The sequence below is a fragment of the Phyllosticta capitalensis genome (assembly GCF_038381095.1).
Source record: "Phyllosticta capitalensis strain CBS 128856 chromosome Unknown BKA78scaffold_10, whole genome shotgun sequence".
NCBI lineage: Eukaryota > Fungi > Ascomycota > Dothideomycetes > Botryosphaeriales > Phyllostictaceae > Phyllosticta > Phyllosticta capitalensis.
Genome location: NW_027117448.1, coordinates 18,665 through 42,263, shown reverse-complemented (window position 1 = coordinate 42,263; position 23,599 = coordinate 18,665). Strand labels below are relative to the sequence as shown.

The 23,599-nt window shown below is 55.3% G+C and overlaps 11 protein-coding genes across 11 annotated transcripts; 8 read left to right on the top strand and 3 right to left on the bottom strand.

The window, feature by feature from the left end:
- The first annotated feature begins 700 nt into the window (after window positions 1–700).
- On the top strand, window positions 701–1,935 carry BKA78DRAFT_346312 (uncharacterized protein). Its single transcript, XM_066890517.1, has 3 exons — window positions 701–919; window positions 1,004–1,133; window positions 1,216–1,935. The coding sequence occupies exons 1-3, from the start codon at window positions 810–812 to the stop codon at window positions 1,714–1,716; spliced, it is 741 nt and encodes a 246-aa protein (XP_066740163.1). The 5' UTR covers window positions 701–809; the 3' UTR covers window positions 1,717–1,935.
- Window positions 1,936–2,170: 235 nt separating this feature from the next.
- BKA78DRAFT_322828 (uncharacterized protein) lies at window positions 2,171–3,062 on the top strand. The gene has a single exon (XM_066889147.1). It carries the CDS (start codon window positions 2,478–2,480, stop codon window positions 2,889–2,891), a length of 414 nt encoding a protein of 137 aa, XP_066740162.1. The 5' UTR covers window positions 2,171–2,477; the 3' UTR covers window positions 2,892–3,062.
- Window positions 3,063–3,409: 347 nt separating this feature from the next.
- BKA78DRAFT_298582 (uncharacterized protein) lies at window positions 3,410–4,579 on the bottom strand (the record flags this gene model as incomplete). Its single annotated transcript, XM_066886927.1, has 1 exon — window positions 3,410–4,579. One exon carries the CDS (start codon window positions 4,577–4,579, stop codon window positions 3,410–3,412), a length of 1,170 nt encoding a protein of 389 aa, XP_066740161.1.
- Window positions 4,580–4,987: 408 nt separating this feature from the next.
- On the top strand, window positions 4,988–6,343 carry BKA78DRAFT_287301 (uncharacterized protein). The gene is made up of 3 exons (XM_066885727.1): window positions 4,988–5,325; window positions 5,368–5,557; window positions 5,605–6,343. The coding sequence occupies exons 1-3, from the start codon at window positions 5,070–5,072 to the stop codon at window positions 6,215–6,217; spliced, it is 1,059 nt and encodes a 352-aa protein (XP_066740160.1). The 5' UTR covers window positions 4,988–5,069; the 3' UTR covers window positions 6,218–6,343.
- Window positions 6,344–6,695: 352 nt separating this feature from the next.
- Window positions 6,696–8,975, top strand: BKA78DRAFT_271960 (putative rhamnogalacturonase). Its single transcript, XM_066885524.1, has 5 exons — window positions 6,696–7,026; window positions 7,078–7,478; window positions 7,525–7,575; window positions 7,623–7,748; window positions 7,800–8,975. Exons 1-5 carry the CDS (start codon window positions 6,816–6,818, stop codon window positions 8,688–8,690), a joined length of 1,680 nt encoding a protein of 559 aa, XP_066740159.1. The 5' UTR covers window positions 6,696–6,815; the 3' UTR covers window positions 8,691–8,975.
- An 880-nt stretch (window positions 8,976–9,855) lies between these two features.
- On the top strand, window positions 9,856–12,575 carry BKA78DRAFT_26070 (uncharacterized protein). Its single transcript, XM_066885420.1, has 4 exons — window positions 9,856–10,063; window positions 10,108–10,175; window positions 10,220–10,504; window positions 10,549–12,575. The coding sequence occupies exons 3-4, from the start codon at window positions 10,265–10,267 to the stop codon at window positions 12,259–12,261; spliced, it is 1,953 nt and encodes a 650-aa protein (XP_066740158.1). The 5' UTR covers window positions 9,856–10,063; window positions 10,108–10,175; window positions 10,220–10,264; the 3' UTR covers window positions 12,262–12,575.
- Window positions 12,576–13,575: 1,000 nt separating this feature from the next.
- On the top strand, window positions 13,576–15,608 carry BKA78DRAFT_256673 (Alpha/Beta hydrolase protein; the record flags this gene model as incomplete). Its single annotated transcript, XM_066885110.1, has 3 exons — window positions 13,576–13,638; window positions 13,682–13,951; window positions 13,995–15,608. 3 exons carry the CDS (start codon window positions 13,576–13,578, stop codon window positions 15,606–15,608), a joined length of 1,947 nt encoding a protein of 648 aa, XP_066740157.1.
- Window positions 15,609–16,816: 1,208 nt separating this feature from the next.
- BKA78DRAFT_322816 (Alpha/Beta hydrolase protein) lies at window positions 16,817–19,431 on the bottom strand. Its single transcript, XM_066889146.1, has one exon. The coding sequence runs from the start codon at window positions 19,175–19,177 to the stop codon at window positions 17,207–17,209; it is 1,971 nt and encodes a 656-aa protein (XP_066740156.1). The 5' UTR covers window positions 19,178–19,431; the 3' UTR covers window positions 16,817–17,206.
- Window positions 19,432–21,329: 1,898 nt separating this feature from the next.
- On the top strand, window positions 21,330–22,669 carry BKA78DRAFT_26026 (uncharacterized protein). Its single transcript, XM_066885417.1, has 2 exons — window positions 21,330–22,103; window positions 22,173–22,669. Exons 1-2 carry the CDS (start codon window positions 21,458–21,460, stop codon window positions 22,250–22,252), a joined length of 726 nt encoding a protein of 241 aa, XP_066740155.1. The 5' UTR covers window positions 21,330–21,457; the 3' UTR covers window positions 22,253–22,669.
- On the top strand, window positions 22,372–22,688 carry BKA78DRAFT_322813 (uncharacterized protein). Its single transcript, XM_066889145.1, has one exon. It carries the CDS (start codon window positions 22,428–22,430, stop codon window positions 22,587–22,589), a length of 162 nt encoding a protein of 53 aa, XP_066740154.1. The 5' UTR covers window positions 22,372–22,427; the 3' UTR covers window positions 22,590–22,688.
- Window positions 22,689–22,782: 94 nt separating this feature from the next.
- BKA78DRAFT_298576 (uncharacterized protein) lies at window positions 22,783–23,476 on the bottom strand (the record flags this gene model as incomplete). The annotated part of the gene is made up of 3 exons (XM_066886926.1): window positions 22,783–23,076; window positions 23,108–23,158; window positions 23,198–23,476. The coding sequence occupies 3 exons, from the start codon at window positions 23,474–23,476 to the stop codon at window positions 22,783–22,785; spliced, it is 624 nt and encodes a 207-aa protein (XP_066740153.1).
- Window positions 23,477–23,599: the final 123 nt, after the last annotated feature.

The window sequence follows — 23,599 nt, the reverse complement described above, 5'->3', positions numbered from 1 at the left end:
CGTTTGCGTGGCTTCCCCCTGAGTCACTTTGGGGAAGCGCGTTTGTCTGTTGCGAGTGCGCGGCAATTGTCTCGGGCAGTCAGGAGATTCGGCGGGTTCCGAAATTCCTGAGACAAGTGCGTCTTGCACTACTTGAGGAGATTGTGTATGTGTTGGAGGACGCCCAGTCTCTTGGATGCATGGGAGGCACGCAAAGAGTAGGGATGGGGTGATTGGTTGATCTCCTGGTGAGTGAGAAGGTGCAAAATGAAACTGACGCGACGTCTTGGATGCAATTGCAGGCAACAGTAGCAGTTTGTGGTCCGGTCGATGGCATTCAAAGACTGGTTTGAATCTTGTTTCCCGGAAATCATCGTCGCTGGGTTGCCATTTGCGCCAGAAACGACAGGTCAAAGGAGGCGAAACGTCACAACCGTGGACTGACCGGCAGAAAGTTGACGTGGCGAAACGAGAGAGATGATCCGCATTCCACAACAACGTCTTCTTCGCCAAAGCTCTCGTTTGCCGTCTCCTCTTCATCGGTTCGTTGAGACTTTTCGACACCGCGCTGAGCTTGTCTTGGTGGAATTTCGCTTTTGGGTAGATCAGACTGGCGATTGCTCCTCCTTCAGCGGCGCCGGAGAGTCTTGACAATCTGCGCTGTCTCGGATATTGATTGAGAATGTGTCAAAAGACTGCCAGTGCGCCGTTCCTCAGGGGAAGACAACATGGTAAGTCGACAGCATAAAAGCTTCACTTGTCCCATGAGAAGGCAAAAGGGACATCTCGAAACACACACTCTTCCCAATTGCTAGCCTCCAAATTTCACTATGGCTACTCCCCTGAATACCTGCGACGCCGACCAACTTGGCGGCGGCAGCGGCAAGAAATCTCTTGAGGAGATTTTCCCTCTTGAAGACAGCGCGGTTGACTTCTCCGAGTAAGCAGCCATAGCATGCAGCGCCTGATATCCCACAAGGCCAGGTCCGCACAAAGTTACCATCACTTGCTGATACTGCTTCAGGTTCTTGGAGTCGGGGGATCTCTCTGACATCACCGTCACGTTTCCCGACGGCTCGGAACACGCAGCACATCGGCTCGTGCTGAGTGCAAGAAGCAGCTATTTTAAGGACATGGTCGAAGCGGAGCTAGAGGTTAGTGATTGATGCTTTCCCCAGTCCTTGTAGTGACTGCATTGTTTGGGTTCAGACTAACGTTTGGTTTTCCTTCCCGCAGGGTCCAAGAGGACTCAGTTTGAATTTAATTTGGGGGATCAACTCAGAGTCCTTGAAAGCTCTTCTCAAATACATTTACAGCCAAAAATACCCCAAGATTCCAGGATCATCAGGGCTGCTCAAGCATGCAACGATTTTTCAACTTGGAGAATATTACAGGATACAACGCCTAAGATACATGGCGTACCACAAATTCGTCACCTCTGTTACAAAAGAGGAGCTCTTGGAAAGGCTTGCTTCCATCGTCAGCGTAGTCGACTGGACGTTCCTTAAGCTTGATGACAGGCTCCGTGACTACATCACTCGATTCTGCGCAGATGAGATCGACGAGCTCCTCAAGGGCGACGGCATTGGTCGACTTCATCATCACAATGCTACTTCCGCATTCCTCTTACGCGTGGTGAAATTGCAGTCAGAGAAAATCAAGACGCTGAAGGCGCAGCTGGAGGAGAAGAAGCTGCGGGATGCATCCCCGGAAAGGGACAACAAGACCTCGGCCTAAGGCGGCAAAAGCCTCTTCATGCTCAAATTTGAGCACAAGATTTCAACATCTAGATTGTCTGCAGAATGAGCCGCTCATAATCAACTTCTGACTTTCCTGCAATTCTTCTGCCTCATACTGCCGTGAATACTTACCACATGACCTCAAGAACGCACCGATACTGAAAGCCGTGCATCTTTGGCACACTTGACGATTCTAATCAAGATTCAAAGAGATGACTCTTAACCAGCTTCAAATCAGCATGTCAGCCAGGAATCAGATCGACTCGAGCATGACTGCCCTCGATGGTTTGAACTGACGGTCTACGCCCAAAATGGTTGCACCAGTCGCGCCCGCTAGTTCCCATCAATTGGCTCCAGCTGCAGATCAACGCGGCTGCGAACATGGCACAAGCGTGGGAACACGGCGGCACCTACAGAACACACGCAATTGCCCACCAATGGAATTGCTGCGTGCTTTGACTTTGTCCAATAGAAGTGACGCGCGAAGCCTGGTAACTGAGTGGCCGCCGCATGCTTCCACAGTCCTCCCCATCAAGCAACGCACGTGCGCATGGCAGCGTAGCACATTGACATTTGGTTTGGTTTGGGCCTTTCGAGTTGAGGTTTTTTTGTGACTAAGGAGTTTCGCCAGCAAAGAGCCGCAAGCACGCGGCAAGAATCGTGACCTGGTTCGTGGGTGACAACGGAAGGGGCCCGTCAGAAATTGTGCTACGCACAGTGCTTGCATCTACCTGCGCCAGTCCGGAGCAAACTAGCACCATGTGCCAGCCGGCCAGAAGCAGCGGAAGCGGAAGCGCGACCAGCAACAAGCACCACCTGGCAGCGCGCAGACAGCCGACGCACTCCCTCCTCTCTCGCTCCTCTCTGTCAACAACCCCAAAGCTGACGAGACGGTCACGGGAAAGCAAGTTCTGTAGCCCAGGCGGGCCTTTCGGCGCTCTCCCCTTCATCCATCCATCCGTCCAACCACACGCCGCGCCTCCAACTCACCAACCAATAACCCCCACAGCCGCAAACCCTCCGTCCCCGCAGGAAGCAGCCACGACGCCCATCGACATGATTCTTCACGCTATGGGCTGGGCCGAGCCGTCGTTCGCCAATGCATGCACGCAGGCAGCTCGACGCGGGCTCAGCCTTGTGCTTATCTCACCTGGCATCCATGCTGGAATCTAAGCGGAGAGGGTGGCAGGCGGTCATGATTCTTGGACAGCGGTGCTGGATGGAGAGGGCGACCTGCATGGCATGCTGCGCGTTGTGTGCTGGCTGTCAGGCCTGCAGGTAGGACCAACAAGAGGGAGCTCAGGGCAGAGCGTGAGGATGCGGACGCAGCGGGGCCAGGTCATCTGGATAAAGTGCGTCGAAAGGCGGCGGGCGTTGGAGGGCATTGGCTTCGCAGACGCGGCCGGTCCAGTCACAGCCTGAGATGCGAGAATGACGGCGGCGGCCTCAGCTCACGCTGAAAGGCGTCTTTCTTCAAGCTGGCGGCGTCTTAAACTTCCGCATCAGGAGCCACCAGGCAACTCTTGCCCGTGCGACGGCGTCAGCATTCGGGAAATTTAGGCGCCACCGAGTGACGGCAGGCTACCGTGGCGTGGAGGTGCAGAATGTAAATTTTGATGCAAGGTGTAGCTATGTCCAGGCGTGTCTTGATACCAGTAGAAAAGAAGACTCGTTACGGGCATTTTCAACCGTCATTCAAACGCCCCAGGAGGAGGCTTGCGCAGTTCTGGCGTAGGGGGACCTGTAGCAGGCAGTGATGTCTGCTCCTGCGGGCCCGGCGCTGCCGAAAGCCAGTCGTTGATGGCGTCCCTCTTGTTCTTGCCGCCCGTCGATGGCGGTTGATCCAAAGCAGGAATGACGGGCTCCTGGATGTCTAGCTGCTGGTAGAGCGGCGGAGATATTTGCTCGCGAAACTGATGTTTGGCGGACTCGATGGATATGGAAGATCTCCTGGGTAGCAGCCCCTCGTGGATGCAGCGTGAAAAAAGCACTTCTGCGTCTCGTTGCGCGGCCCGAAAGTCGTAGGCTAGCGATTCCCGCGTCCGACTGTACTCTTGGTAGAATTCAAGATCGGGAGGCGATACAGGCTCCCCGAGGTTGGCTCGGCTTTCTCTCTCTGCCCGTTCCTCCGCGTGTCCACTTTCGAGCTCAAGAAGCCGCTCAAACAGAATGGGCACACTGGACCTCTTGTCGTAGTAAGCCTGCAAAAGGGGGTCCTCTGCCTCAGAAGTCGCAGAAGACTTGATGGGATAACTGAGCTGTCGGTCATCGTACTTGCTTCGCACACCAGGATATATCTTTTCAACAATGTCGGAAATGTCAGTGAGGACATTGGTTAACCGGTACTCGTCGGCTCCTTGTCTTCGCTCCATCTCGTCGAGGTCTTGCTGCTCTTCATCCAAGTCATCTTGAACTCGATAGAGATTGTTTACCGACTCTATGAGTTCAGAGGGGATCTTTTTCGAGCCCATGAAAGACTCGATTCGGGACAATACCTCATCCTGAGCCTCTCGATAGTACTCCCTCCCACGCTTCGTCTTCTCGCGCTGGCTGATTAAATTCACCCGTCCTCCTCCGATAAACGGCTTCAGGTTTCCGAAATGGTCAAGCTTTTTAACCAGTGCCTCTCCGAGTGCTGGTGAGAGCCTCAACTCTGGGGAGTGATCATCGTCGTTTTGCCCAAATGATCGTCGCTCCTGACGTGGCTCGCCGACAAAGCTCTTGCGCAAGGCCTCGTCTGCGTCATTCCGGTCGCACGGCGAGCACTCGCCTGTGTTGTCCATTGCCGAATTTCCGTTGGAAGATTTCTTGGAATGATGACGTGATGGATCGTCTGGACTGCCAGCTGTCAACTTCAACATCGTCACCGGTTTGATACCAGCTCGGAGGAGTTTACCTGGAGTTGGCCCGATTGTTTGCTGGCACTGGCCCAGCCATCTTGGAATTATTATGCTCCATGCTCACCGGTAGTGGCGCTCCAGCCATCAGGATCTACAATCCAGGACAGCGGATGATGTGGTCCTAAAACCAGTTTGCAAGGCTGAAGTAGTTTCTCATGCATACTTAAACGTTCAGGAAAAAAGTCGGCTGACCGGTGCCAGTGGCTGAGCATCTCTGCTCGTCATCCACCGTGACACGGTGTTGCAGTACAAGACCCCGCAAACAATCCCACGTGTTCTTCACGCCAGAGCGGCGGGCCGCGCACCCGGCCTTTGGTTGCCTATTGGGCTTACTACTGCACGTCAGCAGGGTGAAGAAGAAATCTTCACGGGCCATCCTTCAGAGCCTCATTCGCCCCACAATTTATAGAGCGTTGAGGAGCATGTCGAGCTGCTCTCAGTCCTCGACAGAATGACGGACGAAAATCCCAGTGATTGGCCGCCAGACAGGTGGCGCGACCCACCAATGGACCCTTATGGCGCAGACGGGGCGCAGCCCGATGAGGACAAGGCTGAGCCAGATGACCAAGCAACCGGTAACATTGTCGGAGCCGTTATCAAAGTAGGGCCGGTGGAAGAAGTGACAGATCCTCCCGTTTTGAGGGAGGGCATCAGGGCTCGCAAGCGATTCGAGAGGACTCCAGGGGACAGGGAAGGACTTGATCCGAGTATGTCTCTTTGACACATCTTTTCGAGTGCTAATCATAAAGACTATGTTGTGAGGGTCCCCGGATACAGGTTTTACCGCGTCGGAAAGGTGTTTCGAATTCTCTGGCCGGAGCCCGCGGGCAACCCTCAAGCAAATACCACCTTCATATCTGGAAAATGGAATGAAAACATATTTGTCAAGATCCGGTGGTTTGTTGTGATTCGCGAAGGACACGACTGTTGTACATGTTTGTATGCGCACTCAATCTGTCATCTTAGCCGTCTGCTCACATCAACAGGCCCATCCAGACATACCAGTCACAGGGTGTTGCCAAAAGGGGCATCGTCAAAAGCGAGCATTCCATCATCTTCAGCGACAGGACTGCTCCACTGCCCAAGCCGCGAGAGCATCCAGTGGGAATGGAAATTGGCATGAGGGATCCAATTCGAGTCCGAGCGACGCATCCAGAGGAGCGCAACATGGATCCTCTGTCACGAATCAACTACGCAAAGCCATACACGGTGGAGCATTACGTGAAATCATACGACTTTGGTCAAGTCGATCCGGCATATGAGCACGTCTTGCAAAACAACTTTGCTGCGGTTTGGAACAGAGTGCCTGGAGTGCCCGACTTGGGCAACAATCCCACATCGGAAACTTTTTCCATCTCGGTGGATGTCCAGTCGAGGCAGAGGAATACTTGGGGGAGAAGGCAGGGCCAGTCCTCCATAGAAAGACCCCATGCATGGACGCCGCCGCGATCTCCAGAGTCGAGTCCAAGACAACCTGGGAGGAGAAGGCATTCGAGCCAGTCTGGTCAATTCGCGGGACCTTCTTCATTCACCGAAGCTGGAGCCGAGCGCGACGATGAGGACCAGTATGGTCATTCGTACTTTCGTCGTCAGAGCTGACGCAACATGACATCGCGCTGCTTTGGAGGGTCTGGTGGCATTTCGAGGTGCGGTTCCTTTTGTGCGATTTTAACGGTCGACCAGATTGATCTTCTGTAGCAATGTTCTTTATTTCATGATGACCCGAAAGATTCATGGAGTAGCCGTGTCCAGGTCACATGGCTTGAGCTGACAGAGTCTCGCGCCGGAGGCCAACACAACTGCAAGCCCTCGGTACAGAGGACCGAATACAGTTTTCGTCTGCGGCCCGTAACTGCCTGTCGAGCTGCAAAGCGCTAGTCTGGTGGATGATTTGTGTCATGAGCAGTGGAAGAAGTACTCACTCACCATCGAAGCCATCGTGAATCTCCACGAATAGCCAGCGAGCTGTTCCTCAGCCCCGCTTAGGCTCGCTTGCATCAGTGACCCCGGAGGAAATACCACCGAGGGCCTGGGGAAACAGCCGCCGGAGATGTACCGGCAGATGCATCATGCGGACGCTGTATCTCGCTTCTGTCGTTGGTTCCAGGGACTGCAGGAGTATATAGCCGATTTGCCTCCCTGTGAAAGCTTGACGTAGAGCCTCAGGTACGGGATTTGCATCCCCGCATTTGCCATCATGAAGTTCGTTTTCAGTCTCTCATGTCTCCTGGCGTCCGCTCGACATGTCGCTGCAGTCTCTGGACCATTCTTGACGCAATTGAATGAGTCGACTTGGGTGTTTGGAAACAATGCATGGAACGTGACGCAGTACCAGACGTTTGCGACAAAGTTGTGGTACGACGGTCGAGACCTTGTTGGCGATGCAGTTGGGCACTACGTCAGCTACAGTAAGTGGAGAGGCATTCCAAGCTGGGCTTTACTGAGCTCGTCGTACTTAGATGGCGCGGCGTCCAATTTGAATTGGACGTCCGCATCGGTTGCTGCAAACACAAGCGCCTACCTCGACATTGCGTTTTCTGCCATCGAAGGCGATATGCATTGGGTGATATACCCAGACCTGGCAGGCGCATATCAATACTTTGTCAATCGCGGGTTGCCGGTTCTCGGAGAGTTCCGAACTCTGTGGCGACTGGACAATACCACTTTTCCCAACGGGCGAACAAACATCAAGGACGGAGAGCTGCCCGCGTTGAGTGAATATGTCGTAGCAACCAAGGTGCAGGATGAGACGTGGGAGAGGGCGGATGGAACCTTTATCACCAAGTACGACTGGACAGCGTGGACAAGGACGTGGGACTTTTACGGTGTTTATGGACAAGATGTTGGAAGCTGGTACATTGTGAGTCTTGCCGAGTTGCCTGCGCGGGGCGATGCTAATTTTGTAGAACCCGGGAAAAGATTACTACAATGGAAACCACCTCAAGCAAGAACTCACGGTAAGATTCAGGGGTCAGGTCGGTGACACTGCTGACTTCTTGTGTAGGTCCACAGAGAATCTTCTACCGGCGACGCTGTGCAATTGAACATGTTGCACGGCACGCACTTCATGGCCTCGTCTTCTGATGTGTTTGCCGATGGAAAAATTTGGGGCCCCTGGCTGTGGTACCTCGTAGGTTGGATCTGACTCGGGTTCAGTAGTATTACTGATCAGGCGAATTAGAACAATGGCTCCAAAGAGGACGCCGAGGCGCGACAAGTCCAGGAGTTTTCTTCGTGGCCGTACGCCTGGTTCGACAACAGCTGGTATCACAGCAGAGCCTCCGTCGTAAAGGGCAACATCTCACTCTCTGATGGACGACCTGCGAGCGGCGCTGCGGTGTTTCTTGGAGACAACAACCCCAACAAGACGGCCCTCGACATGGGAGGTGGCTACTATTACACGACATACGCCGATGACGACGGCGTGTTCTCATTTGAGCATGTTCTTGCAGGAACATATGGGCTCCAGGCGTGGTCCAACGGTAGTGCACTTGCCAACGTCTCGACTTCATTGCTGGTGAACAACGTCCAAATTACATCGACCAATGGAAGCGTAGACATTGGAGCACACGTGTGGAAAGTCAACGATCGACGTCGAGTCTTTCAGCTCGGGGACTTTGACCGCAAAGCCCTAGGATTCAAATACGGGGGAGCTCCACATCAACATGCGCTGGTGGAGAGATGCCCGGCCAATGTAACCTACATCATCGGCAAGAGCAACACCAGTGACTGGTGCTTTGCACAGTCGGCAAACGGGTCCGCAAACATTGAATTTGAGCTCGCCGCCGTGGCGAATCAGACGGCGGTGCTGACAGTATCCTTGGCCGGATTTTCCTCTGGAAGCAGCGCAGACATTCTTCTCAACGGTGCGAGAATTGGAAACTTGTCGAGCATCGCTTCAGATCAGAGCTTGTACCGATCGGCCACTACAGCGGGCGAATGGCACCTGTTTGAGTTTCCATTTTCGGGGAGCCTGTTCAAGAATGGAAGGAATTCCCTGAGTTTTGCAGTGACAAAAAGCACAGAATGGCGGGGCTGGATCTGGGATAGCATCCTCCTGGAGTGGGCGTAGTGGAGGTGTTTCTGGGGCTGTGTCTGGAGGAGTGTTGTTGGTTTTGGGGGCCAGTCGCTGACTTGTACAGTCGGTGACTCGGGCAAATCCTTCTCTTGAATCACAGGCTTGGCTTCAACTCATTCAGAGTGTGGAGACCACAGGGTCTGAGACGGGTGAAAGTGTCAGCGAGGGTGTTGATAGCCAACGCGCGAATCAGAGCGTCTGCGCTGCGTGAAGCTCGGGGTTGATGATGAGAATGCGAAAATTGCGTGCGAGATTATCGTTGCGAGGTTTTGAAGAAATGTCGAAGCGCGAGAGAAATTGGTGTTTCGGAGAAGCTGCAAAGGGAGACGGGTAGGCACGTGCAAGAGTCGTTTGTGCTGAATCATCAAGCACAGACCAGGCCGCGGAAGTGTCTCGGTCGGCAGGCGCTTCATCGTCACCTCACTGCCCGTCCCGAAAGCAAATCGTCATCATCACCGAATCTTTTCACAACCGATGCCGCTGCTCTGCGATCCCGTGGCCGCCTTTGCGCTGGCCCAAGCACATCCCACGTCGACAGATCGGCACTGCCTCAAAAATTGTCAATTGTCCTCCTCAACCGCCTTCAAGACTCGTAGCTCGCCTTGGTCTGTTACAAGGAAAGCGTTTCAAGGTCTTCGCCAACCTTTTCTCGGCTTCTACTCGCACGTCCCATCAACGGGAATGCCCCGCCCGCCTTGCTTGCCCTTTGAACGTACGCATTCGCGGCCTCTGCGTGCTGATCGCCGTTACTGGGTACGATAGGGGCAGGGGACAACATGGCCCTGTTCAAAACAGTCGCATCACTGCCCTTTCCAAGGCTGTGTCTTGGGGCGAATAGCTTTGCGGTCAGCAGCATCCGCATCTGCCAAGTCGCACATGATGGAAAAGTAGCCGTGGGTTTTTCACGCTCAACTTGTGCGAAGGCCACGTACGCTGTACCAAAGCATTTTAATTAGCTCCCTAGAACTCCAATCATGCAGGAAATCGCTTGGACGTTACTCGGCACGGGTGGCACCAACAGGCGCGGTTGCCGATTTTGTCTTGGCATCGGTCCGTGTTGGCGAAGCATGTCATCCCGTGAAGTTGAAAATGGCCCCAGACATCATATGGAGAAGGACCGACAGCCTGTGCGACGAATGCGGGAATGGCAGACACCTTTTGGACCCCTGAGCGGTGTGAAGTGGGTCTCCATCTGGTGGCATCCTGGAGAGTGGCTCCTGCTGATGTCAACTGGGGACGACCAAAGTTAGGACGCCAGTTCCCACGAGCTTCGTCTTCCTCATCCCAACTTCTCCAGTCTCACCAACAATGGTCGACAATCAAACTCTCGAAGCAGATGGCGCGTCCAGGAAACTGCTGGTGGCCAGGTTTGTCTCTTTTTCATGTCCAAGAAGCTTGCTGAGAATCATAGTCTATGGACCCTTTCTTCGGCCTTGTCTGTCCTCTCAAGTAGATTCCTGCTGCTAGAGTCAAACTACCGTACGTCCTTCTCACCACTGGTGAAGCTTTTCTGACAATTGCAGATTTCCGTGAGCACTTCTGGACCACTGGCCTGGATCTTACTGACCATGCAAGCTCTCCACCTACTTCTCATCAACCTCGTAGTCATCACGATAGTCTTGTCACTGGCGCAATCTCGCCGGCGCCAACCCATATCGCTTCCAGGCACGATAGATGAGAGTGCCGTCGCTGAAGATGGCTCGCGGTACTGGGTCATTCCGGAAACCCTGGCCATGGCATTGTCGTTTCCATTGTCCATGCAAGCTCTGCTCCACTGGACCAATCTCTCAACTTTTACCATGATGCCTGTAAGTAGACTCATAATTTGCGAGAACCGTCTGACAATATCTAGTTGTTTTCGTACCTATCATATGAGGTCTTTGGGCTTGTTGTGAATCTTAAACAGGGATTGAGATGGACCAAAGCCATTCAAGTCACCGGTCTTGCGTGCTCAAGTTTGCTGATCGTGTTTGACGAGTATCGTCTTACCCCTGAGAACATTCTCTGCGCCTTTTTCGCCACCTTTCTAGCAGGACTGTCCTTGGGTTGCAAGCGCATGCGCCCATCGACTTTGAACCCGTCGAGCAATCCTCCCAGTGTTAGGCTCGAGGCCATGTTTGTTTCCATCGTCTGCGCCGCAGGATGGTGCATTTGGAAGGAAGACCCCGTCGCCGCCATTACCAACTTTAAGATCGTTGATCTTTGGATGCTCACTTTGAACGTTGGATCTACAACAGCAGCTGTTCTCACAGGTGGCTCCTTCATCTTCCCTCTGAGTACGGACGACCACTCGGAAATCAACGTCGCAACAACCCAAGCCGCCAAGATTTCCGCCAACTTTGCGATGACAACCATTGTGGGATTCATCTCAACTTTCCTGCCAATCCGGTCATACGCCACCGTCCTCCAGCTTTGTTGCTACTGCGCCGCAACCATTTGTCTGCTTAGCACACCTCAGGTTGAAGATGACCGCTCCGCCAAAACAGAAGGCTTTGGTCTCGAATCGTTTTTCAAGAGAAGAGCTCAAAAGTCGGGCTTTGCGGTTGATGATGACGAAGCGTTGTCCGAAATAAGTCTTGTTAGCGAGGCGGAGCCCTCGCGCAGCCGCATTCTCCCCTCGCTGGTGTCCCTTGCAGCTTACGCGGTTCTACTCGTCACCTGGATCGGCTTTCTCGCTTGCAATTTCGGGCCGCTCCCAGACTCCAACACGCGTGCTCCGGTGACTCTCCTGGATCCATCCTACTCTGCACCCCACGGATTCGATGTTGTTATCAGCATGTACAAAGAGCCCGTGGAGGCAGTCCGCGCAATCATGTCGGAGCTATCGGAAATTCCCCTTGCCAACGCCTCAGCGCCGCGTTTGCACCTCTACACCAAAGACGAAACAGCACAAGTGGACCAACTCAAGGAAGCCACCAACGCGTTCCAAGTGACCAAGCTCCCGAATCACGGTCGCGAGGGGGATACCTATCTCCAGCACATCCTTCGTGAATGGGACAGTCTTGGCCGCCACACGCTCTTCCTCCAAGCCGACGTGCACAACTCGCGAGAAATCTTCGATCGCATCCGCGACTTTTACGTTCCCGAGACCGGCATGCTCAGCTTGGGCTTCACTGGCAAGCTCTGCGAAACTGAAAATTGTGGCGATCGCTGGGGATGGTACGAAGAGCCTGCGCTTCTGCACGAACTTTGCCAAAAGATCAACGGCGACTACTGCGACAAGATTCTCCTTTCATACAAGGGACAGTTTATCGCTTCGGCCAAGCGCATCCGCGGGGTCAGCAAGGATGTCTATGAGGGTCTGCAGTTGGGCATGGCCGACCCTGAGAGTTGGGCGCATCGAGAACCCTATCTCAACGGCCGCAAAGACTCTGTCAATGCACCCAGATTCGGATACACTTTGGAAAGAATGTGGTCCGTCATCATGCAGTGCTCCACCAACGAAATCGCATGGAAGTGCCCATCCCTGCTCAGTCGCACGAGGAGAGGCGGCGACGTTGGCGACTGTCAGTGTTTTGATCCACCGGAGCCGATGATGGTTTTCAACGCCACGGAAAACACCTGAGCGGCGATCCAGTTGGCAGCATCGACTATTACGACAGGCTCTCCACTTTTGGCCCGGCGAAACATGCAATTCGACGCGAAAGCACAGCTCAGCAATGACGGCCTCTCGTTGGCCTTCAATCTTATCGTCTCAATGTCCCTACCACTTCAAGTCTTAAGACGGTGGTTAAGAAGGACGTCAAGACTGCCGTTGTGCCAGCAGAGGCCAAGAATGTTTCTTGAAATTGGGAGGACAAACGAACCACCAACGTCCCGTTTCTGGGCACAACGCTCCAGCTCCATGGATCTTACCTTATCTATGGTGGTCCGTGAGGAACGGCAGCAAAACGGTTTGTCTCAGGGCAGAAACCGTAAGGGTTGCAGCAGGAGGAGAGGAAGATGGGAACATGTCGGCGGACTAGAACTTCAAGAAGATGGAGATGAGTACTTGATGGGAGTAGTCGCGTCAAGCAATGTACGAAGACAGAAAAGAGGAGAATTTCAAGACCAAATCGACAGAGCAACCAGTGCCTTTTTCGGCGAATGGCAACGGTATCCCAGATCATGATGGCAGGGGTTGCTGTTCGGGCCGTGGTGAAACATCAACCGTACCTGTTGCCGCATCTCTGCCAAGTGTACTGTCGATCCCATGGCGCCTTGCACCCACAACTCGAAGATGGTGGCTGACGTTTGCAACTTGTGGCGTTTCTACACTCGATGCGCACACAAGTCACGTCCATCGCTGCTCCACCTAACACCTTGCCTCTGCAGTACAATACAGATGGCAAGAATTCTTCCACCTGTGTTGCTGACCATGGGGTTCAAAATTCTATGCATCAACTGGAATTCCAATAGCTACCCGAGCTTAGATTTTTCCAGATCGATACTTGCTCACGGCAAAATCTCAACAGACACCTCATCCTACTGGCAGACATGGCGTCACAATGTCACACAATAGTCGCAAATTGAGTCAGTGCCAGCTGCACCGCCAACAAATACCAGGTATGTCCCTGACAGCCCTATCAGGGGTAGCACCACTGACCACAGCTACCAGGAAAGGCAATCGCGTATTTGAGACTTGCTGTTCCTTTGCACCACTTCCAGTTGGTTTTGCAGCTCCAAACAACGCGCAGCGCGACGTCACATTCCTTTCACTACCTTTGTCCGGCTACAAAGGATCGGAGCATGGTTCGCTTTGCTCACTGCCATCATGCGACTCCTTGACGACTGTCGCTCTTTTACCTCTGCTGTTGCCATCTTTCTTCTTTTTTCGAGTATACCCAATGCAGCGCATGCGTCTCCCGCAGACCCTGGCGTCTCGTTTGACGACCAGAAGATGCCGACTCTGACTCTTCCGTACGCACGAATCAAAGCAAAGAGCTACGACGCAAAGAATGACGTAGGTCGGATGAAGAGGTTGAGAATGCGGCTGACGTCGACAGATTTACATTTTCAAAAACATACCTTTTGCCGCACCGCCGCAAGACGAGCTGAGATGGACAGCGCCTCAACCACCGCAAAAGTCCGAGTCGCAAATCGACGGGTCGCATGGTCCGCAATGTGTGCAGACGACGAAACCGGGCCCGTTCAAGGTTCTTGGTGAAGCTATGGGGATGCAATCGGAAGACTGCTTGTACCTCGACGTCTATGTACCGAGCAACGCCTTGAACAAGCCTGCTCACAGACTGCCGGTCCTACACTGGATCCATGGGGTAGGTTCATCAACTGTATTGGAAATCTGTGCTGACTTGGTAGGGTGGTTACATTCACGGCTCCAAAGATCTCTACCCTGGTGATATGCTGCTCAAGACTTCCAAGAACAGCATCATATACGTCGCGTCAAACTACCGCCTCGGAGCCTTTGGCTTTCTCGGTGGTTCGACCATGGAAGAGCAAGGAGTACCCAACGCAGGCCTCTGGGACCAGCGCGCTGCCTTCAACTGGACTCAAAACTTCATCAGCCTGCTGGGCGGCGATCCAGAGCAGGTCACGGCGTTTGGCGAATCTGCCGGCGGCGGCTCAATACTGCACCACATCACAGCCTTTGGTGGCAAACAGGACCCGCTATTCAAGCGTGCCATTCTCCAAAGCCCGGCCCTCGACCTCAAGTGGGATCGCAAGGGCGGCATCGAGCGGCAGTTCCAGACGTTCCTCAACAAGGCCGACTGCTCGGGGCAGGACGTCAACTGCCTGCGCAAGACGGGCAAGGAGAAGCTGGAAAAGGCCAACGACGCGCTCGTCCTGGATCTCTACACGCTGCGCAGCGCCTTCAGCCCGGTGCCAGACGGCGGATGGGTGCGGCAGTCGCCGCCGTTGGAGTTGCGGTCAGGGAACCACTGGCGCGGCATCGAGAGCGTGCTCCTCTCACACGTCCACGACGAGGCCGCCATCTTCACCGACCCGCGCGTCGTCACGGACAAGCAGTTCCACGACTACGTCAACTACTACTTCCCCGACCGCAGCGTCGCCGACGGCATCGAGCGCCAATATCCTCCGCCCACCGACGAGCGCGCCCCCTACCGCACGCAGTTCGGCCGGCTGGCGCGCCTGCTCAACCACTCGGGCTTCGTGTGCTACGTGCGCAACGCCGCCGACGCCCTCGCCACAGCCGGCACGCGCGTCTGGAGCCTGACGTACAGCGTGCCGCCGGGCACCCACGGCGCCGACATTGCGCCCATCTTCCAACCGCCCCCGCTGCTCGCCCCCAAGACGGAAAGCGCCTACCGCGAGCCGTTCCGCGCGCTCTTCGTCTCGCTGGCGCAGTTTGGCGACCCCAACATGCTGACGCAGCGGCTGCGCGACGAGGACAAGGCGGGCGACACCTCGGCGGCGGCGCTGCCCGACCCCTGGCTCCCCGTCGACAATAGCACGGGCGAGCTTGGGAATGTGCTGGATGTGGGCGTGGGCAATTTTGAGCTTGTAAATGATACCCAGAATGACCAGGGCACGTGCAATTTCTGGATGGATGTGGGTGCGAGCGTCACGGCGAATGGCGGGTTTGCGCCGCCGGATGGCGTGCTGACCAAGTCGTTGGCGCCCGAGGGCCAGGCGAGCAAGGAGTTTGGTGAGTTGTCCATTAATTCATCACTGCAAGAGTCAAAGGGGGTCGGGGATGAAGGAATCGAGAAGTGCCAGAGACGCGGAGTACGGACTAACACAGCGCAGGCACGGCCGTCCTCACGAACCCGTACACCAAGGTCCCGCTCGACGACCAGACGCGCGCCAAGGGCAGCGGCGGGCCGGGCAAGAAGAAGAAGTCGAACGCGCCGCTCATCGATGCGCCGACGCGGTATGTGTGCCCCTGTCTCCTCCGCGGATGACATGCGATGGAAGTTGGGCTATGATGGTGAGCTGACAGTGGGATTGTAGGAACGCGCTCCTCCGCAACCTGGCGATTGGCGGGGTGGTGTTGGAGTTGCTGTAATCCCCTTACCCTGCCGATTTCGGAAAACGAAAGGGGGGGGGGAAGACGACGAGGGAGGGGGGGCGGAGAAGAGAGAGAAGGTCAAATGTGTAGATGCTTTCAAAGACCATGGGGACGCGAGGAGGGAGGGCCCTGGAACGGTGGTGCAGCGGATTACCATGCTATACCCAGCACAGCAGCACAGCAGCGGATTACATGCTTCCCTTTGATTTCTTGTCGATATGAGACTGAGAGCTTTTGCAAATAATAGACACACGTTTGTACTACACTGCCCCTTTCCCCAGTCCCTTTTGACGTGGCCGCGATGTGAGGCAAGATCTGAGACCAAGATGAGAAAGACTCGCTGAGAAAGAGGGAGATAGCCGGATGGCAGCTTTGCAGTCGCAGGTCAATCGATTGCCTGCGGTGTCCGGAGGTGTGGCTGGCTGGCTGGCGACAATGTGGTGGTGATGTCGTCGCAAGCTCAGTCCCAGCCTGTCAAACCACTTCGAACGTCGCGCCACTGGTCGTTGGTGTAGGTTCGTTCGTGCCCTCTTACACTCCCGTCCTTCTCGCGTCCCTTTCCGAATCGACCAAAGGCCGCCTGATTTGGCACACCTGCCTGCGTGCTCCGTCAACCTCGGCTTCCATTCTTGCTTTCTCATGAGACCTGCTGGCAGGCCGAAGTAAATATATCGAAAGAAGGTCTTGTTGTTCCTTGTCTGCGCTATGCGAATTTCCTACTGCTGCAAGTAGTGTAGTGTCTTACCATGTTTGACAGAATTCGTGGGTCCTTATTGCTCTAGCCAGTTTGGGCGGAGACGCTTGGTCTTTTGTCTTGATATTGTAGACGTTGCCATGTTGGCGTGTACGACGCCTACTCGATTGAGTCTGTTTCCTGGTTTTTGCTTTGTTAGAAAGCAAGGTGCCCGCCCGGGGCGAACAGGGCAATAGAAATCATCTTGGATGCCACGAAAAGAAAAAGTGCTGCAAAAAAGCTGTAGGTTGTTGAATTGCGGCGCGGTGCATCAGATCAACTCGCATTCCAACTCCTACCACTACCCAATCAACTCCCGCAACTTCCTGGTGGGCACAGGGTACGTATGTAGACGGCAGATGGACAGGCAGGCGCATCAGATGACCAGTCAGCCAGTCAGCCAGTCAGAGCAGCCATTAGGTGGGTGCTTCGCATGCAAGAGGAGCAAGTAGGTAGGTAGTCAATGTGCTGAATTTTCCAAGAAGACGAGGTTGGAAAACGGGATATGGAGAAGAAGAAAAAAAAGAAAACCAAACGGACGCTAGGTAAGTAGGTATGTAAAGATGCCAATATGCTCGCTTGCAGCAGGCCAGGCTGGTGTAAGGAGATTTCTAGGTCGACGTTTTCGAGCTGCCAGGGGCAGACGATGGGGATGATGATGAAGGAGAAGAAGAGGGAGAAGCATCTCCATCAGCATCTTTGCCCTTCCCCTTTCCCTTTCCTTTGCCAACAACAGCCTCCGCATGACCACCACCACCAAACCGGCCCCTCATGAACCTCACAAACAAGCCCTCCTCCCTCTTTTCTTTATTTCTTCTTCCCGCTTTTCCTCCTGCCGACGCCATCGCTCCGGCCCGGACTCGCCCCGCCATTACCAGTACTGCCAAACGCCTCGCCGCCAACAAGCCCGCCGACCGCGCGACCCATGCCGAGCGTGATGCCCTTTTCGCCAAACTTGGCCTCGCTCTTGCTGGCGCCCTCTTTGCTGGAGAGGGCGCTGCTCATGCTGGCGCGGCCGGGGCTCTTCTTGCCGGCGGACGAAGGGGGTGGGGGTGGACTGCTGGCTGATGGCGAGTCGGTGCCGCCCACCTCATCGCTGCTCCACCAGCCCTCGGGCCGCGAGGTTGTGCTCTTGTGCGAGACGCGCGAGTCGCGGTCGCGACCGGAGCCCTCAGACGGGGGACGATCCTTTTTCGAGTTGGGCACGCGGATGGCCAGCGGGGAGCCAAAGGGGCTGGTCGGGCGCTTTGTCGCGTCGTCCTGCGCGCCGTCCGTGGCGTGGGTTGAGGCTGATAGCGTCGAGGCTGAAGGCAGGTTCTCGGAAATCTTGCGCGCCGTGTGCGGGCTGCCGCCGTCGTCGTCGATGGAAAACGAGCGCACCTTGGCCGACGGCGTGCGCAGGACGCGGTACGGCGAGGGGCTGCTGGCCGTACCGGCGTACTTGTCGAGCGCGCCGTAGACGTGCGGGAACACCATATCGTCGACGTCGGACGCCCAGAGGAAGTCGAGGTGCTCGTAGTGCGGAATCTCCTTGGCCTGGGCGTGTTTGGGGAGCTCTCTAAGCATAATCTTTATGTCCACCAGGCTGTCGCTGCCGCCGTAGACGAGCACAATCGGAGTCTTGATGTTGCGCGTTGGAAACTTGGCGACCTTGTAGTACTTGGCGTCGTTGCTGATTCTCAGGGGCGCTTGCATCTCGTCGTCGTACATTTGAAAGGTGCCGTTGCGGATAATCTGAAACCAGTGCACCACGGTCTTTGTGCTGGAAAAGGAAAAGAGGTGGGGGTAGGCAGCCAGCTTCTGGTGGGCGCTAATGTTCTTGACAGTCCAACCAAACAGAAATGACAGGCAGAGATCAATCAGACGGACAAAAATTGGAGGGTACAGAATGGCTTGCCACATGGTTGTGCTGCTCAGAATCGATCTCCGGCCGAATGCGAGGAAAAGCAAGTCAGGAGAGGCTTTGACGAGACTGTCGACGAGCCCACTGCTGACGCCCTTGGGAGACATGGCAGGAGCCAGGGCAACAAAAAGGTCCACCTTGTCGTTGAGCGTGGGATGTACAGAGAGGGCGGCAAAGGCCTGGGCGGTACCCTGGGAGAATCCAATATAGGACAATGACGGCTGGCCAGTGGTGGAAAGAATGTAGTCGATGCTGTCGGGAATGTCGTGAAAGGCAAACTGATCGATTGAAAAGTTCCAAAACTGGGGGTCCGTCGGCGCAAAATTGGTCGACTTTTTGGAGTACTTGTTGCCCCGGTTATTCCCCAGCCAGACGTCGTAGCCGCGGTCCACCAGCTGAAATGGGAGACACTGCTCCTTGTCGGTCAAGCAGACCCAGACCTCGCTATTCATCATCAGGCCGTGGTGCAGGTAGACGACCTTTTTCTTGATGCTCCCGGGGCCGCAATTGATCCGCATGTCCTCCTCGCCACGCCTACATCCCAATCGGTGTAATCCCAGCAAGTAGCCATCGCCCGTCTGCACAATGTGCTCCTCGGCATAGTATCCAAACAGCTCGCAGAGCTCGACAAAGTCCGAGGCGTGGGCGATGGAGGTGACGAGGCCCTTTTTCTTGTTGCGCGAGCGGCGGCCTTGGGGCGAGGAGAGGTAGTTGAAGGAGCGGCGCGAGGCGCGGTAGAAGAGGTGGATAATGGGGCCAGGGAGGGCGAGGGTGATGATGCGAATGAAGCTCTCGAGAGCGACGAGAAACAGACTCGAGACGAGATAGATGTACTGCCATGGTTTCAGGCGGCTCAAAAAAGGCACGCGGGCCATTTTGAGGGATGCAGACGCAGTGCGACGGGTGGTGGCAGTAGTGGAGGATATTGCGGATATAAGATGTCGTAAGATTGGCGCAAAGCAGTGATCAAGCCGAGACGCGAGCCATGATTGGCGCTCATGGGCGAGCTCCAGCGGAGAGGAGGAGGAGGAGGAGGTCAGCAAAAGAAATTGAGCAGAGGCGCAAGCAGCATTGTTGAGCTATCGACGGTTGGTGCCAAGGAATGTCAGGACGACGGGGTGTTATCGACGGATGCATGTGAAGAGGGATGGGGAACCCTTTGCTGTGGTGCTCTAGCTCCCGCCGCCATGACGTTTCCGGCTTTGTCCTGGCCGCCCGACTCCCGACGTCGCCGCACTTTAACGGCCACAGGTCTTTCCCACCACTAATCTCCCTCGACAACACCTCACTACTACTTCAACATAACCCTGCCGTCGATTCATCCGCTTTTTCATAGGTTGCGCCGCCGTGTCGTCTAGACAATGAGCTCATGGTGCAGAGCCGCCCGGCCCAATTACCAGAAAAACACGCCAGGCTGATTCGCCAGACTGCCGCAACGTCTCAACGGTCAGCCTCGTCTCCATTCTGCCTCGTCCCGAAGTGGAGATGAGGTGCCTTCATCGGTTGCACCAAGGCTACTGCTGAGCCGCAGCCTTGTCAGTAGAGGCCTCAGTTGCCGGGACCACACTGCCCGCTTCTACTGTCTCTTCTATGGCCTCAGTTTGGCCTGGCGCTGGCTGCAATCCATCCTCTCATCTAATTGGCCAGCCTCGTTGTTGCCGACTACACTCCCATCCCCACAGTCTGGCCATGTATGAAATGCTTCGCATCGAAACGCAAAGGCTGAGCGATTGATGAATGATAAAAGAACCCAAGCCGCTCCTCCAGTTCGTCCTCGCCGGATGCTTAGAGCTTATGCCGTTTTTATCCAAGATCAATCCTCCCTCAGGTCCCACGCCTCACCCACGACCGCGATACGCCAAGCGCCAGGATGCTGCCCTGCTGCCGCCGCTCCACCGCCAGATGGCTCTTGACGTCGAGACTGGCCTCTGTCTGCCATGCCGCCGCGTCTGCCTTGCGGTCCTGGACGTGACTGAGGCAGACGAGACGCACTCCATGGGTCCTGACCGTCCTCCGTCAGCCGTGGCGAAGCTCATCTCCCTTGGCTGGTGTTGATGTCGTCCAGCGGCGCTGCTCTGTGGCACGTCGCCAGTCGTCCAGAATCTTTCAGCCACATCCACGCCGCCCCAGCTTTGACAACTTGCCTATTTGGGACCAACAGCACACATCATATTCTCTCTTTACGTTTGTAGCAATTCAACCTCAGTCATTTCCATCCATACTGTCCTACCATCTCCAACTGCTTTTGACAAGACCTGCATGTCGTTCGTCGACCGCATACGCAAAGAGGCCTCCGCTTGTCCAACGCCTCAGGCTGCCAGGCTGTTTTTGCATCGTGCCTGAGGTGTGGCGTATGTGCGTTATTTGCTCCGCGACCTACGTGCCACATCTACAACCACTCATCCAGAGATCAAGCATGCACAGCCGCAGCTATTGGCCGTGCCAGAGATTCGTTCTTCAGCTAGACGGCACGGCCGTGGCTCAGTTGGTGTTTCGTTCGGACTGTCAGTGGTAAGGAAAGACCTTCATCAAAGATACGTCACGAACTAACCAATTCGCAGACTCAGGCTCATGTCCCATGGCGTCGTCTTGCGTATTCGAGACCAAAGCAGCTCGTCTTTCAACGCATCGAGTCGGATTGGTACCATCCATACCGCGCCTCCCTCCTCTCCCTCAACCTACCTACCCCACGGTCAACAAGGCCTCCCTGCATGTCTGCCTTCCATTTCCCTTCTTTACATCACTCCCCCCTCTCTCCGCCGGACCTCGCCGACGGTGTGCTCCCACGCCATTCGACCGTCACCTCGCACCCGTCATTTCACCAGCTCGCGCGCCTCACCCACCTTTTGCCCGAAGAAGCAATCGTCCGGAATGCTTCTAGAGGCGTGGGTGGCTTGACTCACTGTCGTCTGCCCTACAGCTGTAGGCCTCTGGTGAATGGCTGCTGCTGAGTGGATGGAGAGGAGATTCGAGCGCTCTGCCACACGCATCGCGGGCCTTGGGCTTGGTCCCGACTGAGGCACACATGAGCGCAACACACCGTTCGGTGACGGCGATACTAGGTGTCGTGGTTGATTGATGCCTTGGGGAGAGCTAGTTGGGGTTGTTGCTGCGGTCGAGTCACAGCAGGGCGAAGCAGCTAATGGTGTTCCTCCATGGCGGCGTTGCGCGAGAATGCGTGTATAAGAGTTTCCGCTGTCTACTGCTCCTCCTCTTTCTTGTCTCTATCCTGCATCTACAGCTACAGCTACAGCTACATCAGCTTCGTCGCCAGAATCAGCTCCTGCTACACACTGCAAAATTGTCACATCCGAATTGTCCAGTCTACTCTACTCTTTGCTCTGCTCTTCAATCTATACACTACGCACAAGCAACCTACCTACCTACCGCCAAAGTCGCCAGCCAGCCAGCCAGCCAATCATCATGCAATCCACCGTCTTTTCTCCCTCCGCCGCCGTTGCTTGCGTCTCGCCCTGTACCTCGCGCTCGCGCTCCTCGTCCATCTGCTCCGTCTCCTCCGTCTCGTCCATGGACCAACAGGAAGCCATGAGCCTGGTCGACCCCTTCGCCATCAGCCAGGAGCAAGCAAGCATGCCCGACTCGACGAGCGCAGACGTTGCGGGCCTCCCTCTGGTCGTCCCAGGCGTCCGCTCCCACGCCAGCTACTGGTACTGCTGCGAGTGCGGCACCGGGCCCATGAGCACGTCGCTGTGCAAGGCTTGCACCGGCTGCTGCCACGGCCGCTGCGGCGGGTGCTCGACCAAGTAGACCGACTACCGGTGGGTCGTGTCGTCGAGCTAGGTACGTTTGTCTGATGGGGACGCAGGGAGGGGTCAGGGTGTAACGGGCTTGGCTAACGAGTGATGATAGAGGATGGATGTCTTGGGGGTGGCTGGCGAGTAGACGGGATGGTTTCCTCTACCGTCGGCGCATGGCGAGTGAATGAGTGAGTGACTGGTATGGATGGGGGCGAGCTGGGCTGGTCCTGCTCTCGACCCGACTACATCGTTAGGGGTGAGGTGAGATGGGGTGAGACGTTTGTGGCACAGGGGGCGGATGGAGTTTTTGCTTTCCTTTCCTTTCCTTTCCTTTTCTCTCGCGTCTGTTTTTTTTTTGGATGGGTGGATGGATGGTCTCTCTTGCTTTGCTCTTACCGCTGCGTTTTGCTTTCTAGACCTCATCAGCTCCGCTGCACTTGTCTGTCCGTCGTTTTTAGCATTCACTGAGGAGGAGAAGGGGGATTTGGGTGGTTGGTTTGTTTTCGCTTTGCTTTGCTTTACTTTCTAGATGAGATTGATTCACGTGTATGATTACAGATTGCATTCGTACGCACGCTTGCATGTTTATAGACTGCGCATCCCGACCAAATCTCTTGCTCTTTGGAGGCGTTGGCATTGTGATATGATTGAAGCTTTGCCCGTGGTTCTTTGCGTAGACGAGACTTCTGACTTCATCATCTGTGTCGCTCCGGGACAGAATGTCATTCAACATCATCCACACCCCTGGCACCGACTCGTCCACCGTCGTCGAGAGCAGAGAGCAAGGCATCAAGGTAGTTGACAGCACGGCAGGCCAAAATATCCGCGCCCAGCGTGTCTGGTTTGTCGAGATTTGGCAATCCAGATGGGTCTGTCGACAGGTAATGGCCACATTCACTTGGAGACTTTGGCGCCTTGATCCCATCCATCTCTCTCGATGCAATTTGTTGTACCGCGTCAAGTTGAGAATATACCTCGTGGATATGTGGCTCGCTCGTGGCTGTGAACAAAATTGGCTTTGCTATGTAGGTATACTGTACAACGCACCCGGTAGCGCCAGCCCCCCGCCGCCCCTTTTGATAGTGTTTGGCCCCGACGCTAATGACGGGATGCGTGAGGTCAGACGTAGCTACTCACGATGTGCTCGGCGAGAAGGTGAGGTTGAGGTACGCGTGTGTGTGGTCGGGATAATATAAGACGGACGGATTGTGGGTCGGGCGGCGGAACGAGCCGCAGCATCCTGCCCGCTCCCCATGCTGCATCCTGCATCCCGCCATGATGATGGTAATCCCGGAAGGATGCAAAACGGTCCCGCTGCGCTTCGGGGGCCGGTGCGGTGCTGACACTACAGGCACCGCAGGTAAGTGGAGTTGCCTGATTTTTTGGGGGCGGGGGCTTGTGGTGTTTGGACTTCATGTTGAGTTGAGGTGCGTCTTTTGATCTTGGTGCAACTGCCTGTTCCTACATCTGTACTGTACCTGCGCATCACGTCGTTCTCATCCAGCCACACGTGCGTCTGCTCCATCCCCGCCCGTCGGG

Excerpts from the sequence above, each read along its gene's own strand:
- BKA78DRAFT_26026 (XM_066885417.1), top strand. The coding sequence starts at position 21,458 with ATGGCGGCGTTGCGCGAGAATGCGTGTATAAGAGTTTCCGCTGTCTAC. Across the intron at positions 22,104-22,172 it reads GGGTCGTGTCGTCGAGCTAG|AGGATGGATGTCTTGGGGGT; the intron begins GTACGTTTGTCT and ends GAGTGATGATAG.
- BKA78DRAFT_322828 (XM_066889147.1), top strand. The coding sequence starts at position 2,478 with ATGTGCCAGCCGGCCAGAAGCAGCGGAAGCGGAAGCGCGACCAGCAAC.
- BKA78DRAFT_287301 (XM_066885727.1), top strand. The coding sequence starts at position 5,070 with ATGACGGACGAAAATCCCAGTGATTGGCCGCCAGACAGGTGGCGCGAC. Across the intron at positions 5,326-5,367 it reads CAGGGAAGGACTTGATCCGA|ACTATGTTGTGAGGGTCCCC; the intron begins GTATGTCTCTTT and ends CTAATCATAAAG. Across the intron at positions 5,558-5,604 it reads CACGACTGTTGTACATGTTT|GCCCATCCAGACATACCAGT; the intron begins GTATGCGCACTC and ends TCACATCAACAG.
- BKA78DRAFT_271960 (XM_066885524.1), top strand. The coding sequence starts at position 6,816 with ATGAAGTTCGTTTTCAGTCTCTCATGTCTCCTGGCGTCCGCTCGACAT. Across the intron at positions 7,027-7,077 it reads TGGGCACTACGTCAGCTACA|ATGGCGCGGCGTCCAATTTG; the intron begins GTAAGTGGAGAG and ends CGTCGTACTTAG. Across the intron at positions 7,479-7,524 it reads ATGTTGGAAGCTGGTACATT|AACCCGGGAAAAGATTACTA; the intron begins GTGAGTCTTGCC and ends CTAATTTTGTAG.
- BKA78DRAFT_26070 (XM_066885420.1), top strand. The coding sequence starts at position 10,265 with ATGCAAGCTCTCCACCTACTTCTCATCAACCTCGTAGTCATCACGATA. Across the intron at positions 10,505-10,548 it reads CAACTTTTACCATGATGCCT|TTGTTTTCGTACCTATCATA; the intron begins GTAAGTAGACTC and ends GACAATATCTAG.
- BKA78DRAFT_322813 (XM_066889145.1), top strand. The coding sequence starts at position 22,428 with ATGGATGGTCTCTCTTGCTTTGCTCTTACCGCTGCGTTTTGCTTTCTA.
- BKA78DRAFT_346312 (XM_066890517.1), top strand. The coding sequence starts at position 810 with ATGGCTACTCCCCTGAATACCTGCGACGCCGACCAACTTGGCGGCGGC. Across the intron at positions 920-1,003 it reads AGCGCGGTTGACTTCTCCGA|GTTCTTGGAGTCGGGGGATC; the intron begins GTAAGCAGCCAT and ends ATACTGCTTCAG. Across the intron at positions 1,134-1,215 it reads TGGTCGAAGCGGAGCTAGAG|GGTCCAAGAGGACTCAGTTT; the intron begins GTTAGTGATTGA and ends TCCTTCCCGCAG.
- BKA78DRAFT_322816 (XM_066889146.1), bottom strand. The coding sequence starts at position 19,177 with ATGGCCCGCGTGCCTTTTTTGAGCCGCCTGAAACCATGGCAGTACATC.